This window comes from Trichoplusia ni, chromosome 3 (genome assembly GCF_003590095.1).
Source record: "Trichoplusia ni isolate ovarian cell line Hi5 chromosome 3, tn1, whole genome shotgun sequence".
NCBI lineage: Eukaryota > Metazoa > Arthropoda > Insecta > Lepidoptera > Noctuidae > Trichoplusia > Trichoplusia ni.
Genome location: NC_039480.1, coordinates 11,982,324 through 12,002,658, shown reverse-complemented (window position 1 = coordinate 12,002,658; position 20,335 = coordinate 11,982,324). Strand labels below are relative to the sequence as shown.

At 35.8% G+C, this 20,335-nt stretch overlaps 1 protein-coding gene across 3 annotated transcripts in view; it reads right to left on the bottom strand.

The window, feature by feature from the left end:
• The window catches only part of LOC113491938, a 37,556-nt gene that overhangs the window by 15,949 nt on the left and 1,272 nt on the right, over window positions 1–20,335 (bottom strand). For all 3 annotated transcript variants that reach the window (XR_003400466.1, XM_026869152.1, XM_026869153.1), the window contains one exon: window positions 742–868. Coding sequence is in view for 2 of the 3 variants with exons in the window: in XM_026869152.1 (XP_026724953.1) it covers window positions 742–868 (127 nt within the window). In the remaining variant the exon portion in view is untranslated. The remainder of the gene's footprint in view (window positions 1–741; window positions 869–20,335) is intronic.

The window sequence follows — 20,335 nt, the reverse complement described above, 5'->3', positions numbered from 1 at the left end:
AGTTACTCGTTTCCGACGCTGGCAACTCTTTAACTAAACTTACTCTCGCTAAGTTCTTGGTTCGGCGTAAATGAGAGAGATTGTTGCACTATGATATCGCTGGAGTGAAAAAGGCTAGAGCGGCCAGTTCACTGAATGTTCGGGTAATTGGAAATTAAATAGCCGCCGCTCGTGAACTTAACTCTCGGACTTTTCACTGTACTTATGATTTTGTAATATGACTTGAGGAAAGTTCGAAATTGTGTAGTAGCTATTGTTACTTTGTGATCACAGGAAGCTTTTGAATTTATACTAAGTATTTTTTGTTTTTTGACCACCTACAGTTCTGAACTTATGATCAAATGGTGAAACATTCACAGGATCTGATCTAACGACACCCAAAAACATAATTTGACTGGACAGATAACCGAGTGGTTGAGGCCACCACGCCAAACCCCTATCCGCGACGTGACGCAGTTTCAATCCCCGCGTAAGACAAGCATTACTATTATTCACGACTGCTTATCCTGAGTCTGGTTGTCTTTGTGCATGTTACTAGAATGTTTGCGAAACCCCTCGGATTAAATTCCATACTACTGTGGCAGTAGTTTTTTCAGGTACTGCAAAACCAGCCAATGCGAATTTCGAACAATAATTAACTTGTTACTTTGTTAACAACTCATCCGTAATACACGGAATGTAATTACGATGAATTAGAACTCATTAAAGCAATATTCGACGTTTCTTCTGGAAAATACTTACATGCAACTTTTGTCCAGTTCTTCCCTTGTGAGTGCGAAGGATATTTCAGGGGAACTTAGCACTGGAAGTGCCATCGAACATCTTTGTAGGAGGTCCTCCTCCCTATTGCAGTGTTCTTTGAGCGCTCCTGTCAACAAAAACAATAATTAATTAAATATCACGTTTAGATGGACAGTCGCGTCGCTTGACAAACGTAAAATTAATTTAACTTCTATTCATTTGTTTTCGGATACATCATTAAGAAGAAACAAAAGACGTTATTAAATACAAAATGATTTATGTTCTAAATTAGAAAAATGTCTGGAGCAAAGTACCTAAATACGTAATACAGTATTTGTTATATTTTTGTCCTATGATATTAATACGAGCATGCTCAATACAGTAAGAATTGTTACTGTATATTTATGTAAAAAAAAAGAAAAACCATTATTTTAACAAATGCAAGCTTTTACATTGCCTTTTTTTCAATTCAAACGAACGCTCGACGATGTATTTTCCCTTTTCAGCTACAGCATCAGATTAGCTCTGTCATATCATAATATTGCATTATCAAACCGTCAAAATTTGAGGACAATAGTAAATCGCGAAGTGGATCAAATTTTACTTTCAACATTTGATTACAGAAGGACAACGGGTCACTTGAATAATAGTGACTAATAATTTGACAAAAGAATCCTCCATATATGGCTCAGGCTAGCCGATATACTAGCAATATACGCGAATAGAATACTTTCAAATTCTAACCGATCTTCAGCTTAACTCGCCACAAAAACGTTTCGACCAAGTATATAACAAGGTATTTTACAGAAATTGTTAGTACACAGCTTGTATAGTTACGTGAAAAGTTTAAATTAACTTTCGTTAAAGTCCCTTTGAAGTCTAGAAACTTATAATTCAGGGTCTACATGAGGATTCCTAATAGGGTACGCTGATGTATTTTAAAAGGGCCAAAGGTAGAATACGGTCAAACTTGGGTAAGCTCGCTTAATTGCTAAGTATTTAATTGTAATCTATAGTTAAGGCAACCATTGATATTTTTGCCAATAATCCTCTTCGTGTCAGATATCTGGGCCAACTCAACTCTGCGAATCACTTAATATTTTAATAAAGGATAAATTTTGGTACAAGGATAACAATGTTCTCAATGCTCGGTTCACAAGTACCCGCTGAGTGCATCGTCGAAAGCAGGTGCATGACGTAATAAAGTGTAACTCGATCGAGCACTATCTATACAGATTCACAGAATTCTGAAATTGAATCGCGTCATTATAACGCTATAGAATTGAATACTCAATTTCGTATACTATTATTGGCTAGAATTGTTCTGGACACGGGGACTCCTGAACTTGTTTGAGCATTTCTTCTCAGAGAAGTCAGAGACCCCAAAAATGATTTCAAGTAAAAGTAGTGATATATCATTCTAAAGCACTAGTAATGCGCTTATATTATTTGCGCTATTTCGCATTTTTCCTTTCAATAACATAAAACTTACAGGAAAATATAAAGTAAAAAGGAAACAAGTGACATATTATTTATTAAATTTAAACAACTCTTCAGAAGCACTTGAAGATGAATTGAAACATAATTTAAGTGTCCCACTCAGAAACAGCTGTTCTTACTTTGTCGGACTACTGATAAATGATAGCCCACCTATTGGAAACCAGTGATGAACGATGGTTCTATTACACAGTGGGAGGCAGCTGTTGAATACTAAAACTAATGGCTAGATCGTCTTCGATATCTCATCCGTCTTTGTCGATTGATGTTCGCGAGATCGTAGTATTTTTGGCTAAGATTTTGTAGTTTTTAAGGAGTGTTTTAAAATTTGAGTTTTGTTTTATTGTATTATAAAAGTTTTGTTTTGAGCCTTCGGTAAATTGTTACCGACATAGCGTGTCCGTATTTGGGCAATACTTCCTTAAAAATGGGTTTCCAGAAAGAATTGTCATGGGTAATCAAATGGGGTTTTTTTTAATAGACTTTTTGTGCGAAAAATATTTATTTACAAACCTTATATCCTATTCCTTATACCAAATAGAAATCGCATGTATTTAATTATAGTAATTTTTTTATGAAATTAACAAATTTTAAACAATTGCAGCTTTACAGTATTTGTAATTTTTTATATTTATCTGCGGTGCCCATCTTTCTGCAATTTTGTAAACATCTGTCCTGATGTGACTTGGAAAGTAGTGTTATCTAGTCCTATACAGCGCGCATGCGCGTGTCACCCACGCGCGATCGTGTTTCACGTGGCGTCCACGCAATCAGCTGTTTACTCACATATGATTGGATCGGAAAATTTTAGAGAACCTACTATTCCATAGACCAGTGTGTCTTTCCATTGATACAATTGTTGTATTTACCGGTAATTGTGACAAGTTTGATAAAAAAAAATGGGTCAAATCAGGAAGTTTTGGGAAAGAGGATGAGTTATTGATACCAGGATAAAAAAGGACACAAGGCCCTTCACAAATTGGCAATGGCCTCGAACGTCATCTGACAACGTGTTTATCTTGTCAAACAGGTAGTTATTTTTAACAGTGCCGTTCTTAGCACTATGCATTCCGATGGTGTGGTGGGGAGCCGAGCCCACCACGCCGCTTTCTGTCATTGGCTGGCGCATATCGTACGATGTTTTTGCATGTGTGCGTAGCGTGTACACATTATGCCATACGCTCTCACTCAATCGAAGCATAATCGGGGACTAATTTAAGAAGTATAGAACGGCATGGCTTGTCTGATTGAATTGCTCCGATGCCATAGGAAGTCATTCTTGCCTTGACACGATGACGTAGCCACTCTATTTGTTTTGATTCATCGTTAACCTTATATTATTGAGTTTATTATAGAGCAGTCAGCAATTGTGTTGTTTTTATTTTGCATGGTCAGATCATTATTGTTCCGTGTTGTAGGTATTTCACACGGTTATATTGATGCCATCTGCATACTTTTGTTTAATAAACGGTTGTGAGCTAAAGGTGTTTCATTAGAAATGCTTGACTGCCCTTTGCCTACGGTTCGAAGTAGCTGGAAGTCATAACGCTCTGGAATATTCTATGAAAGTACAGACAGAATAAGAACGAAAGATAAATTAATAATAAAATTTCGCTACAAAGAGTTGATTGAAAGCCACGGATGACTTCATACAACAAACATTTAGGATTCCAGAGTACCTTATAAATGTGCATCGAGATTAGAAACAGAATTCCTCAGACGGGCATTAACTATCCAGATTACTAGACTGGAAAATTATTGTTTTAATTTGTAATGAAGTTTCTTTGCGGCTTAAGTTAATTAATTAAATAAGTTTGGAACAAAATGGAACGATAAATACGAAAACAGACGTGGGCTGCTGTGTAAAGTAATTTATTCAAGTGTTTTTTTTTTTGTATTTGGAACACAGTCGAATCATTTATTTTTTGAATATGAAACCATTAATGTGGGCCCAGTTCTAAAATAAGATAGCACTAACATCGATATACCAACTTAAAATCATTAGCTGAATACTGAAACATTATTCAGTTTTTAGTCGCCATTAAATCTAATGCTGTCTCGGTCACTTAAAAGCGTTTAGTCGAGACAGATACATATTCCAAACGTCTTTTAAAGTCAAATTGCTTCAAGTATCCGTCGGTGATATAACGACACATGTTCCATCCCACCAAAAACATTAAATGTAAAAAAATGCCAAGTCTCTCGATGCAGTCTTTCCATCGTAAAAAGTTTTGAGATCTCATAGAAGCCAAGTCCTATTCAAAATATTTTGTAGTTATAAATCAACATTTAGTAATTGTATCAATAGTTTTCTTTATATTATAATTATAGTGACTTGGCAATGAGCACAAGAAGAAACAAATAAAACGGCATATTTGTAGGAGTTGAAAGTTACACACACCGCATGCGTAAACATTAATATCACAAAATTAATTTTCTTTTGGTTTATCCGTGTCGTCCCAACCGAATTTCGGCAACGGCAGTCAGTCTTAGTGTACTCTCGATTCATTTACTTTCATAAAGCGATGGCCCGTAAGGTATTCTTAATTATTGTATTGGAGCATGTAGTCGGTAGTGACCATCATGATTCACACATAACAAATAATCTGATCACTGGTCTCGTCAGTAACATTTGCACATAATTCCAGGCATCAAGCAGCTTTTAATTTGTGCTCATTGCCAAGTCACTATAATTATAATATAAAGAAAACTATTGATACAATTACTAAATGTTGATTTATAACTACAAAATATTTTGAATAGGACTTGGCTTCTATGAGATCTCAAAACTTTTTACGATGGAAAGACTGCATCGAGAGACTTGGCATTTTTTTACATTTAATGTTTTTGGTGGGATCTCATTTATTTTTTGTAAGTGTATTTCTTTCTTTTTTTTAGGTGTCATAATTTCTAGGACTTCAGCTACTGTTTTGCTTAGAACCCATTCTCTATCTCTATCTCTTTTGTTTCTTCTCTGAGACTTCGTTACTTCTAATGTAAACAAGCTTAAACTTATATATATATATGCATATATATATGTAAAGTAAGACCTTTTTGCTCTTCCTTTAAATACGCGCGCGTTCATCTTTGACGTTTTGTCAAAGGATAGCTTTTAATGGTGACAGCACGGCTCTTAATATGGTTTCTCTCTAGCTTGTGCAACTAAAGGCGCAGCATTGTAAAATAAAATATTAATTGAAGCAATAGCATTTAACGTTGTTTCTTTTATTACAGAGCAACAACTTGGTTTTTTGTTTCAATGATTAAGTAACCATCGTATTACAAAACAACGTATTATATATCTACTAACTTACAAACTATAGTTAAACTAAACTAAATAACACGTAAAGTTCTCCGAATATCAATTATCACTACAATATTTTTTAGTTTCGAAATGGTTTTTCATAGACAGGTGGCGCTATCAAATGAAAATTATCGAATTATTCTGAAGTACTACTTAGACTGCGCTTTGTAACGAAACCATAGCGCGATTCAGACACGTACAACGCCATCTATCGAGCGCGCATACAATATTTATCGCAATACAATGGAGTTTTAGCTTTATTAATTTAATGAATTATGAATTTTATGTATTAATTTGTATTAATGATAGTCTGTGTATTACATTTATATTATTCTTTTCTATTCTATGTATGTATTCATCCAATTGAATAGGTACTTAAACAACGAACAAAGTTAACAATGCAGTCAAAATCCATACATAATGTTCTTGCCAAACCGCAAATATAAAATTGTTTTCTATGGCATATTATTTTTTAATGTTTTTATAATTTTTCCTTTATATGTGGCTAAGGACCTATCTTGGTGCAAAATTTGAAGTTTCTAAGTCTGCTAGAAGTACCTTAGATTTTTGATGATCTGTCAGTGAGTCAGTGAGTGACAAAATGGTGTAACTTTGATCGACCGTAACTCCTAAACCATTAATTCAATTGGCATGTAATTTCGAACTTAAGCTTGTTCTAATGCCTACTATTATTCCCCGAAAAGCTAAACTCCTAGCTTTGTCCACGTCGAAGATACAGGGGGGGCGAAACAGCCGCGAATCGCTTCGAGAAAAGATGGTACGGCCGTGCCCGTTTTGCTCGAGACTTGGCAGGGGCACTGCCGTGCCCTCAGATAAGCTTCACAGCACCTTTACGAGTCTATAATTAAATTATTTTTAATGCCAGTTTAACTTTTACGAGCTTAAAATTTAAAGTAATTACTGAGGAAACTTCCTAAAGCGCACACATAAGTATCTTAAACGGAGGTTTTTGGGAAAATAATGAAAATTGTCTTGCTTATCTCGAAGGGGTGTATTTACTAGATGACGCTAATGTTTGCGTTTATTACACGATCTTACTATCTAGTGAGTGATAATGACATTGATAACGCAAGTAAATACACCCGTTTGAGTCGGTGACTGTCTATTAAATGTGGTGTGATCTTTTATTGTTTAACCTACTTATTATTTATCACGTTTTTTGTTACGGCCAGTTTGCAATTACACACAGTTTTAGATAGTGATTTTTTTACAGATAGTCGTAAAAAAGGTGTTCGAAGTGTTAAAAAAGTTTATCTCTGCAAAAATTTGAATTTCTTGAAGTGACTTTTCGAAAATTGTTAAGCATGTTTTATGGCAGCGGCTTTTTTGTTTGTTAAATAAATAAAGCTTCTCCTTGAGAGTCTTGTAAGGATTCTATCTTTAGCCCATGTATTGAATCGGTTTATAAATTAATAAGGAAATGTGGGGAAAAACCCACAGCCAAATATACCTACATGATCCCTGAAAACATAACATTCCTTTTGATGCGTAGTCGTGTGAAAAGCTATTATTATTGAATATCATATATTATTATTTGAATGATTGAGGCATTAAGGTACCGCATTTCTTCAAGAAAGTGTTTAACTAAATCAGCTGTTAAATTGACACATAAAATAAGTGAACATAATGTAACGGTCTGGTTTTCATGGGAATCTTATTTCATAATAACAACAGTATACACGTGTTAAAATTTGTATTTGTACTGCTTAAACTGACACATAACAAACAAAAAAAAAATGACATGAACTGTCACAATCTGTCAAAACAACAAGTTCTCTTTGAAAAAAAAAACACAATCAACTTGAATGTTATAAACTTGTCGTATTAGTTTTAATGTATTACACGTATGCTAGTACTGTAAAGTTTATTTAGTTTGGGGTTGATTGAAATAATGGCGATCATGATATGCCCTTTACTTTTGGAAAAAAGCTCTCTATCTCTCTCTCAATATCCACTTTAAAAAATATATTTCTCCAATTTTAGAAAGCTGGTGTCCCATTTCCTCTGACCACCCTGCACAGCATATAAGTTCCCGAACTGTACATAGAAATAATCAATCTCATGCACTTTTGACGTGATGAAATCAAATTTATCATATTACGTTATGTGTTGTGACTGTTTTTCATATCTATCTCATCTTGTTTTTTTGTGATCGTCCTTGTCATGCGATACAGGTTAAAGTATTGCATTTAATTCTAAGGTTATCCATACTTAACATGTAAATATGACCTGAGTGTGTGATGAAATCGCGATCACTTAATTATAACAAGTCACTTTCCGCTTAACCTCAGAGAATTACAACATGGTCTAGACTTAAGAGCCCGGTAAAATAAATTAAGACTACGGACTAAAGAAACGGAATTAATAAAAAAACACAGTCACAGCTTTAGCTTGAGTGATGAAATCGTACTTCTCAAAGTATAACAGAACAGTATCAAAGAATGCGCGTATAGCCGGCGAAATTATTGCAAGTGTCCCGCGTTCGTTCCCCGCGCAGTACAAGCATTTCTGGGATCCATTAATGCTCGTTTTAAGCGTTTGTCTTTGCGTCTGTGTCTCGAATGTTTGTGAAACTTCCCCGCGATACGGGATGCGGGAGTGGTTTTTCGTTAAAAATTGAATATGAATACTGGGGGCCAATTACGACCTCTTTAAATAAAACTGTTGCTGTAGTGTTTAGCGGAACCCTACTGTACACGTAGTAGTAAAACACCGCCGCACATCATCTCGCTTCGACAAAACAACAGATTTAGGCTGCGTTTCCACTAAAGATGTGCGAGTATGCGTAGAGAGATGTTTGTAAAACCAATAGAATTACCTCATTAACCTCGCCACAGCTCTGGTGGAATCGGTTCAGCGGATATCCTCGCATGACACATTTCCATCGCACATCTCTGGTGGAATCGCAGCCTTACTTAAAGTCATGGTAGCAGGCCCCTGATGTTTGACGTTATCATACATATACCTTTGCATTATTTTGGAGGCTCAATGACCGAAGCCCAATGTCACCTCTAACCTAACCAGAACTTGCAAAATGTAAACCCGTTTGCGATCTTTACTTGAAGATGATCTAAAATAAGGAATTAATAAACACAGCAAGTGGTAAATGATTAAACATTTTTGCTGCAAAAACACAGTTTTTGTTTCTGACGTGTATGTGATATCAGATGTAGATATTTGATAAAAAAATTATAGAATAAAAATAACACCTGCATGTATGAGGAAATACACGAAATTTGTTTAGTATTTGAGTAATGATAAATGGACAGAGAAATAATCTTTGCGCAAATACGCAAAATTCCAGCTTAATTCATCTTTTATTTCCTTTATCTGCCGGTCCAGATACATGTGAATGAATTTTAAAATAGTTTCGCTCGTGTCACATTGAATCAAGAACGTATTTTTAAGTTCTGAGTCAAATCGTATCAACAAGTTCTTTACTCTCAAACATTTTGCGTTTCATTTTGTCAAAATAAACAGTTTTTTTTTTCATCACCTTATTTGATGATCCAAACTTCAAAACAAGATAATGCCCAATGACATCGACGTAAAAATTGACGATCAGTCAAAAATAAAAGCTATCCAGTTGATTTTAAGTTTGTTTTGGCTCTCTTCGACATGAGTGACTAGATTTCTTTGATTATAGTGTAGAATGTAGCCTGTATGTATGTATATTTTTTGAGGAATCGATAATTGCGCCTTTAGATCATACGAAACTAAGCAAAACCTTATGGTGGTTTGAATCAAATTATAAGAGCTTTAATAAACCTTCTTTAAAATTATTGTACACTTTTAATAGTAACGCGAATGAAACAAATATTGCATTCGGGATCGAATCATTTGCGTACAACGGAAATCCCCCCAATAGCTACTGATGATTTCGGCATGTTTGACTGTGTTAATGAATATTATAGGAACTTCCTTCTAACCGTTAGTAAGGAAAAGGGAAAAGTACGCGAAGCATTTCAATTGTTATAATTAGGATGAATATATTGAGTACTATGATTTTCCTACTACTCTAGTAAGTGTTGTTATATGAACATTAAAATATACAACAAAATATGCTTTCAGTTCTTTCTCGTTTTAGAGAAAGTCATTTACACGTTGTTGGCTAATTAAAATTCTGGTTTGTCGTACAACTGCAATCATTTCTAGAAATTTTTAATGCCCGAGTTAAAATACTGAAAATGAAGCTTTGTTAAAATTAAATTCATGGAAATATTTAATTCTTAGTTACAAACTGACGAAATAGCATGATGATAAAACTTTCGCACCTTTCAGCCGAAGATTAAAAGTTTTTATGCATTAAATGTCCGAGCAGAGGTAAAAAGATTCATGCATTCAAATCAAAAGTAATGCATTTAAAAAAACTCGTTATTTCTTGAATTAAACTTTGTATTTTTTAAGATGAAATTTAATGTTAATTTTCCGAAATAGTAAGGATGTAGTTTTAAGGTGTTAAGGAAAACCTACCGTAAAATTATTTAAATTAAAATAATTGATGGGCTTGAGTCAGATGCGGGACGTTTTAGAAATACCTTATGGGTCACATGAAAAGAAATTGCTACGATTAAAAGACGTAAAGAAATTTGTCTCTTATCTAACTAATTTGGAGAAGATTTCGTATTTTTATCCCGTAATATTCAGATACTACGGAAAATAGGTAATCTTTGATAACTATGTAATCGTAATCATGGTAGATAAACAGTGCCATTTTTAAGAACGAAGATCGATAGGAATAACAAATTCAAATAGACAAAATAGGGGTAAAAAAAACATTAGGTACCAACAAATTTATCGGATTACCCCTTGATAAAGACCAAACACTGGAAGCACAATCATTTGTAAAACTTGATCATAATATCATAATTACGTATCTATATTATTAACCCACATAATCTATCAATAAAAGAATCCGATTAATAGTAATTAATTGGCAATGCGCATTATATGGATTTGCTAAGGAATATTCCTCAATCATTTTTATCAGAGATTACGATTCACCATCGGATGTTTTGTATCTAGACGTACGACAGCCTTATCTCAATTATCGTTATGGCTATCAGCTTTTATATATTTGATAATAAGTTATATTTATCACTATAGAATGTTGGCTAGGACTGTGTATAGGTGAGAAACATGTTTAATAAAAAAACAGCATCAAAAGTGAAAAATTAATCTGACTACATACTAATTTGACCAAATTCAGTGCCATGCCTTATTTCGCATTCCTTGTATTTTTGGTTAGGGAATTTAGACCTCCTAGGTATTTGAAATCCTTTAACAATCTGATTTAAAGCTTTAAACATTTCATTTTTATCCTCGATCAATAAAATATAGTTTACGTGTGAATATTTGGAATAGAAACAAAAATAACCAAACTTTTAATACGCATTATAATTAATTTAAAAACCCACAATCCACCCTGTTTTAAAAATAACAAAGTTAAGCGATCGAAACTGTCGGTAAGCCGCTAGTTAAAATAGTTGAATTTAAAACATCTGTACTAAATTGGCCTCCAATTTATATGTAAATATCAGAGGCGAAGCCGCAATCGTCACATACAAGTTCATTAAAAGTTTCGTTCGCGCATAAATCACGGCCATCAATCCAGATTCTAAGATGATATGAACTGGCAAATCTTTTTCATTCAAAAGCTCTAGCGACGTGAAGAAATCACACAAAACGTGATTATGAAAACATATCAATGTCACAGTACATAAAGGGCCGAATGATCGCGAAGCAAATCGTCCGTCCCACTGATGTCGCGGCGCCCGCACTGGTCATTTGTCATAGTGCTCGGATCGGGTAACTTTTTGTTCACACCGCTGACTTCATCCAGAGTTTTGAAAGGAAAACGAGCCTTATTATCACACCCCGACACTAATGCGACCCATTCTTACCGCTAATCGTCTCATTTTGCGAAAAATAAATTCGCAAAAATGCAATTACAGCCGAATCATCATTTTTCTTCGCTGTCAGAAAGCTACACAATCTGCGTCGTTGTTTGATGTCATCTGTTGACCGTATTACGTAACAGCAAACATGTTGTTAACACATTACTGTTTTCATTTATCTATACATATCAGATTTACGCGGAAAATGTTTAAGCCAGCCTCCTGTGGGTAATAAATTTGGATAAAACAATTTCATCTGACTGGAATCGCACCCCAAACTATGCGGCTTACCTCATAAATCCCGATTAGCCTTCGGGTGAAAGAATGAATCAATAGATTATCCGACAATAATATTTAACTACAAATAACATATCGTTGATTTCGCTGGACTTAAGTTTATTTGTTGAAAGCATTTCCATCCTATTTAAACTGAGTTAGTGTTCCTTTGTTCGCAAACTTTTAAGTGGAGTGGAAACAATTAAGTCTTTTCGAAGAAAAAACTATTTGAATCAAGCGCTTGGAAAACCGGCCAATCCACACAATTGAGACGAGTTAAACTATCCTTATTACGAAATTGACTTAAAATGGTTAACTCCTTGGTACATAGTTGAAAAAAGGAAACTTTTAATCTTTACTTTTCAGTCGTGTTTTTGCCTTAATAATTTGAGGCGTCAATGTATACAAAACCTAAGCTTTATAAACGCATCCAACACCTTCAAACTTTAAATGAATGGAGCTTATATAAACACACATTGTTGGCGCTAATTATGATGCATATTGCATTGTAGGTATGCCACCTGCCATATCATTTTGTAGACAGGAAATTTATCACTATTTTGTGCTTAATATAGAAGGCATCGTTAACAGGTAATAAATAACCCAACAGTACATCACTCCCCAACTTAATGAAGGAATTTAATTAAATTATGAATCCGTCGAGTGGCCGGCTGAAGTGAAAAACTGGTGTAGTAATGAGGCCAGTACCAAGTCGGACACTCGTTGAAAAGACACACAAAATAGGTCGAAACTCTTTCGAAAAACAAAACCGGTATTAAATGTATTAATTCTGAAATCTTTCATTCAAAAGTATGAACCCAAGGGTTTTGGGTTTTGTTCGCTTTGTAATTTAGTGGAGCAAACAATACCTTTATTATACTGTTTACCTAAATGTTTTAGATGTGTATTACGGGCAATATGATGGGGCATTATACTCCCCAGACAATGTTTCTAATCCCTCGACTTTTTGTTATTTTATTACATTCAATTCTCGTGTTCCTGAATGTTAGGATATATTTCTCAAAGTACTTTGAAACGGCTTTTGTAACATGTATTTTATTAATAAATCCTTTCTTTCAAAAGTACCTTCTCTAATTTCCGTAATGTATTTTCTAATTCCTGTAATCCGATTTCATAATCATTTAATTCTCTATTTATTTCAATAATTAGATTTCGCTTCGGTATTCCACTTTTTGTGTTTAATTTATCAATGCAATTACCAAAATCACATCTAAAGCCATTTTCAATTCCATCACAGCGAATCTGGTAACAATTCAACCGCCGCACAAAATCGTTTATGTGGTCGCAGTTGAAATTGAATATTCAATCTATATCGTTCAAAATTTTGTTTGATTACGTAAGGTTTTAGGAGCGCCAAATTGACCGAATTCATGCCTCGGGGTGGGTGTAATTTTCCTTTGCCCGATCCGGCATCGTGTATTGATACCTAACGTATACCTAACCTATTTTAACAATTCAACACACAGCCTGGAATCCAATTGTACGTGAGAATTTTTATTGTGGCCATAACCATACTGTAAGTGCGAAAATGACACGGTTTGACGAAGATTTTATTTAGAAGGCTGTTGAAACGAAACCGACATGAAAGTCAGATAATTTGCTCGTTCGCTTTTATTAAATCTGTAGTAAAATTAGAATAATAGGTCCTCGCATTCCCTCAATGTCTTTTGAGTTGAAATGTTAAACAAATTGTGGTTGTCTACATTAGAATTGCGTTCTATTAGTATTCTGGTCTCGCGACATCTTCCTGTAGTCCTTAACTTTAATCTGAAGGTACTGATCGTTGAAGAAGTAATTAGGCTTAAAAAATAAACTTAATTAGATATTCTTAAATTCGAAATTTAACGTGTTCCAAACCGTGGCACAAGTTAAAACTGCGTAATATTATACAACCTAAATTCTAATTCGAATACAAAATACAAAGCAGTTTTTATTCAAATGGCAAACATTATGTTAATAATAATGAATTTATACATAAATATAAATCTATCGAACATCACACCACTGAAAACACACCTAAAATCTATAGATATTGAAACAAATGACAACGTTTGTTTGAACAAATGCGACCGTTTCTTTCAGATAATATGTATCCATTTTTTCAGAGCGTCGTCGTACGCGGCATTCTCATGAAAAATAAACAACAGTTACATAATAGAAACTTGTTCAATAGAGTACTCAAACCCATTGCGAACAAGGGGTATTAAGTGAAATGGTCTTAAGGTAAATAGGAATTGTAGTTCATTCAAACGTTTTTCAATATTACTTTATGAATTGACCGCTCGTTTGGTGTACAATTAAGCGTAGAGTGTGCTGTATTTACGCGAGTGAATGAAGCAACGTTCATCCAATGATGGGTCATCATCGATATTCATCACGGCGCTATTGAATCGAATAGGGCATAATTGCACACCACTAGCACAGTACTGTCGGAGGAAAAATTTTTTTGCTAAAATTTGTAATACAATTTTGACACGTGCTTACTTACTGTATCTTTTTTTAATGATTACAGAACAAGGATTTCACAAAATGCTACCCCCAGTGTCGATGCTTATCAGGTATCCTAAATCAGCGCCCTCGGGCCAATCAGCCTGGTAACCTCGGCAACAGAGCCATTTACGATGTTTAAAATTATTCTAAAATAAAATGTACCGATTTTAAACTGTTTTCCTAACCGTTTCGAACTGTACAGTTTGTAGTACAAGTGTAAACCAAATAAATTGTCATTGCTGAACAATGCAAACATATAAATCAATTAAAATCGATAAATTAATTTATGGGACAATGCCTATAAATCGATTCCAACGATTCTGTTTGAACTAGTCATATAACTCTACGAACCCAGTACTGTAAAGCTACAACCTTATGTTTCCACGTGTCTCTAGTAATATTTAAATGTATTTTTTTCAGAACCCGTTATTGTTTGCACGTGTATTAGTAGTCTGGTGTGAGTTGATGCGATATACAACAAGGCCAATGAATAACTACGTAAATAATGTTTACAGCTGTATACTGCACAGAATATTAAATATTATCTAGTGGAGCGTATCAATGAGAACGGTGACCGCGTCACAACCGTGGGCGTTTGGACTCGCGCCCGAAGACGGCAACGCCACGCCTCGAGTTTATAATAAACAGAAAAAAAAACTGCGATGGTCTATGCTATTCCGATGAACTTGCAAAGCGGCGCTAATGAGTTTAGTACTATTGTATCGGCCGGCGCCATAATCGTTGGCTTTGAAACCTTGTAGTCATTGTTATTTCTCATAGCGTATATAATTATTATCCTTGTCATGATAATTTCTGATGTGACGCTTGTGTTAGTGTGTTACCCATGGCGTGAATTGATAATAATCATTTCATTGATTTCATGCGGAAACAGATAAGATATCTATAGCTGTATTGAAGTCTCTCTTGAAAGGATTTTGATGTTCCTTTTCCTGCTTTCCAACCTGACTTTTCCGTCTTAAGAATAATAGATTATTGTAAGAAGCTCTTTACTTATTAGCTTTAGCATTATGTAGAAAGACACGTGTTATAGTTTTCCGGATAATCTTGGGCACTGGATCGCATAGCGTCTTACAGTATGATAGCCTAATTATTTTAACAAACGTAGTTCTGCATCTACTTTGGATTATTCATATTTGTTCTGCCATAGAGCGGGGGGAATGATCCCTGGTAGGTAATATCACGATTTAGATTAAAGTTCTCAACAGGTGAATGTAAAGAAAAAAAAGTAGATTAACGTAGTCATTAAATCATTAATTTTGTATGCACTAAAATTAACCTGGACCTACACTAAGGACAGTCACAGTTTTAAATATACACATACCTTTTTGTTTAAATACAGATAGACACACAGTACGGCTTCTTGGAACATATCCAGAAACGCCCTCTTGTTTCGACGTAGGCACATAAAATTATATTAAATTTCCTCTACAGGCTCAAATGAGGGGCGAATGAATTTCAAATAACCAACACGTGGCTGAAAATCGTTATTGCACTTGATATTTTGACTGTAACTACAGCAGTTAGCCGTTTAACTTGCTATAACATAAGGATGAATGGGACTGTAATGGGGACATGTTACTGATATTCCCATTATGAGTAATCGTGTTAATTATTGTATGTGGGAAACACTGTATGATTATAATAGAAGACGATGTTATGTGCCATTCGTTGAATTTAAATATTAAACCTGATATTTGTAACAAAAGTTAGTCTTGTAAATTTTGATAGTTTTCTTTGCTAAAACCTGTACCTATGTCACGGTTACATTTAAGATAAGATGAAGTGGAAATATTGATACACATACAGTTATCTAGATTTAAGATATATATGTGGGAGCGTCAGGAACATTTTCCGAACAGTCTAGGTTGGCCTCCATCTTGGGCGTATGAGCGACGGGATGTTCGAAATAAAAGCGTCAATGTTATCTTGTAGATTGTATAATGTGAACTTATAACATTATGGAGTAGAATACAATAGGACGGTTGAGATGGAATATTATTTGGAGCCAATAGGTTAGTACGTGCTCGCTATTTTTATGACAACTGTCTTGACAAGCAAAACGAACGTCGTCGCACCTAGCGCCACCTACTACTCTATTCGGGGTAACCCGCTCCCTTTTATAATTTACCACTTACTCATTATAATAATAATTATGGACTATCTTAATACACATTTCCACAATCAATTAAAATCGTCTAAATAAACAAAGTATTCTCAATTAATCCGCGCGCCGTCACGGCCGTCCTGCGTCGTCACACGTCCTCGTGTGTCTCATGTGCATCGTTGTTGTCTGCAAACATTAGATAAAATGATACACTACACTCTCGTCTTGGCCTTCCTGACCAATTGGGTGACTGCTGATCACTTATCATTTCTCATAAGACACATTTTCCACAAATCTATCTTAAAAATTATAAAATCCATCTCCGAACTATACTCCAACTACAGCTATAGCTATAGATTAGCAAATATTAAACACACCGGCTCACCAATGCCACATAGGCCCTTGAATGCCAACCAGGTTCGCCACCCAGGCTAGTTTGTGCCACACAGGATAGTTGTCGCCACACAGGCTAATCGTCGCCACACAGGCTAATCGTTGCCACACAGGCTGGCCACACAGGCTGGCCACACAGGCTGGCCACACAGGCTACTTGCCACACAGGCTTGCCACACAGGCTACTTGCCACACAGGCTCGCCACACAGGCTACTTGCCACACAGGCTTGCCACACAGGCTATTTGCCACACAGGCTATTTGCCACACAGGCTATTTGCCACACAGGCCATTTGCCACACAGGCTATTTGCCACACAGGCCAACACACAGTCCAATCGGTGCCACACAGTCCAACTGATAAATTGAATCAACTGCTAAGTAGTGATCTCCTCTAACCACACAAGTAGGACTCACTTACCCGCGCCGTCATCGGCACATTCTACTCATGAAGTATCCCAGGGACAAATTATCAAAACTACAAGAAACCAAGAACAAAAATTCACTCAGTTAAGTTCCAAATTCAGGCTCCACACTTACGTGGATTGGGTCTTATTTGACCAACGGAAACCTCGTAGCTCAAAATTCAACATTTGTTTTCAGCCAAGAATATTTCTTTATGTTTACTTATGAAAAATATGAAATCCTAATTTTTAGGACAAAGTCATTTAAGTCCGCACGGCCACGGCCGCGTTGACTCAACCCAAAATATCGCTACGTATTGCACAGCATTGTATTACGTTAGCCTGGAAACTTGTCAGCTAAAGTCTGCTTTATTAAAGATCATTATGCATCAAAGAACAACACAGCAGTACTCACCACTCGGTCATTCGTTATCATGCTTATAATAGTTGACTTTATCTTAACATCTGTATCTTCTTTACCAGAAACCTTTCATTAAGTCAGAGCTACCAAGTAACTCTACAATCTTACAGTTGCCACCAGCAACTCACTACTGGAACTAATCACGAATCTCAAAGCAGGAATCTGAGTCATACAAAGTCCGCACGCATTCCATGTGAATACTGAGTCCACCCGACTCCATGGCCTCTCCAAGACCCAATCTCAGCCAGAGTCACCATAGTCTCTTCAGTCGCCACCTCTGCCATAGTTAACACGGTCTCTGCTTCGATCCCGACCATTGACCTAAAATTCTATACTATCACCATTCTCGACCTCGTTCTTTATTTGGAACGGTACTTAGTTTTCGGACTAAAGATATAGGCACTTTGGATAAAATCTTTACTAGTGGTAACAACAGTGTTAACAGCCTTATACTCAGAACGCATAACTGCCAATGACATGTGCAATAACACCTATTATCATTCAAACAATAAGAAACTTATTATAACATATCAGTGCTTAACTTTGATTAACCCTGGGAAATGTTCATCATCACACTTATAACTTTAATCCAATCATAAGCATCAAACCAAAATGACCTCCCTCCGGGCATGATCATGCAACCTCCTTAGGTAACGATCACAACGGGTAACCTCTATCCAGTCACTACCACACGTAACTTCCATCCGGTTACAAACACAACACCCACTACTAGAGAACCTCACTTTCTCAAACCTTGATCAAAATAACATTAAACTTGGTTCTTTCAATTTGACACTTTATTTGTCCTATACATAGCCCCTTTTGTAAATCAATAACTTTAAAATCTTAAATAACCAACTTCTTAACGAAACTGCCATCAACTCATACTGATAAATATGCCGCTCCTTATCAAAAATAAATTGTAATCGACCCACCGTTGTGTTAGTGATCCTAAGGAAAGCTTGACCATAAGCACCCAGTTCAAATTAACTCGATACTCGCTGGAGCTCACACAGCGCAACACGATCAGATCACTCTCCGCACTTCGCACCAGTTTCCCTCGATGACTTTAAGGTACAGACATAGCGGTCGACATAGGTCGCTCCTCCTCCGCAAATAACTGTCTCTTTGAATCGACATTATAAGACGACAAGCTTTAAACGTCTTGCCGAATTTCAATTTAGTACGCATTGTAAGACAGCAACGTAGTATATAGTTGGCCAATTTTCATTTTCAAATCTAGATTTCAAACCAAATCAATCCGCTTTCTTCCAAATGCTTGATCTGTCAACCTGCTTTTTCTCGTACAAACTGCTTTATCGTCGATACCGATTTCAGAACAACCTCACTTCTGTCTTCTAGAAGCTTATACAGGAACTTGATTGTTTTCTTTATACGGTTGCGGCACTCATTCGATACGTAATCCTGCTTGCCACAACTATAGGCCTTTGGAACGTCTTCTACTCGTGACTTCATTGCCACTATCGGCGAAATGGTATACTCATACATAGTAGGCTTTGTTTTCTAAAAGTAAGCGTGACGAGTTCTTGTTGCAGTCTACTGCGACTTTTAATATCTGTGGTAAATGCAATTCTGTACAATCGTGGTTCTATCATCGCTGCGTGCGCCAATGTAAAAGCAATAGCAGTCTTCTCCACTGACAAGAACTTCATCCGTGCGGTTCAGGTGCTCATAACTCATATCAATCATCGACTTCTATTGAGTAATCGCCATAAATTTGCAGCTGGTGTTTTTCAATTGATCAAATGTTGCCAAAACAGGTCTTCAATTCAGGCATGCTATTCCAGGAAACGGTCTATATTATCTTCACCAAATGTATTTCGTAGTTGCATTGCAAAAAGATATTTCCAACAATCGCAATAATTTTCTGAGGACATATTTTCATGCTGACCTGTATTTATCTTTTACGATGCGTCGCTGGTAATCCCACTTCTGATGTGGGAGCGTCAGGAACATTTTCCGAACAGTCTAGGTTGGCCTCCATCTTGGGCGTATGAGCGACGGGATGTTCGAAATAAAAGCGTCAATGTTATCTTGTAGATTGTATAATGTGAACTTATAACATTATGGAGTAGAATACAATAGGACGGTTGAGATGGAATATTATTTGGAGCCAATAGGTTAGTACGTGCTCGCTATTTTTATGACAACTGTCTTGACAAGCAAAACGAACGTCGTCGCACCTAGCGCCACCTACTACTCTATTCGGGGTAACCCGCTCCCTTTTATAATTTACCACTTACTCATTATAATAATAATTATGGACTATCTTAATACACATTTCCACAATCAATTAAAATCGTCTAAATAAACAAAGTATTCTCAATTAATCCGCGCGCCGTCATATATAAGTCGTTTTTTTTTAAGTAAATATGTCAACATGAGAGTTAGAATATTTAGTTAGTTTTAAAATCAAGAAAACCTAGAAATAGTGAGTTACTGAATAATTAAAATAGAATCTCCAGCTGGTCCGTATGAGTAAAACCTCTATTCTAATCTATTGATAGAAAACTTTTTTATTTCAAAGTTTTGGGACACGAGGTTATTGACACTCAACTGCGAACTCGATTTGACACACGTGTTCGTTTAGCGATATAATCGTTTTGCCTATGAAACTTGTGCAACCTAGGTGCTAGTTTTGTAAGCAGGTAAGTTACTCATTCAATTACGAGTAAGGATTACTTGTTGGACACCTGATATGAGTTATAATTTCATAACGCACTTCG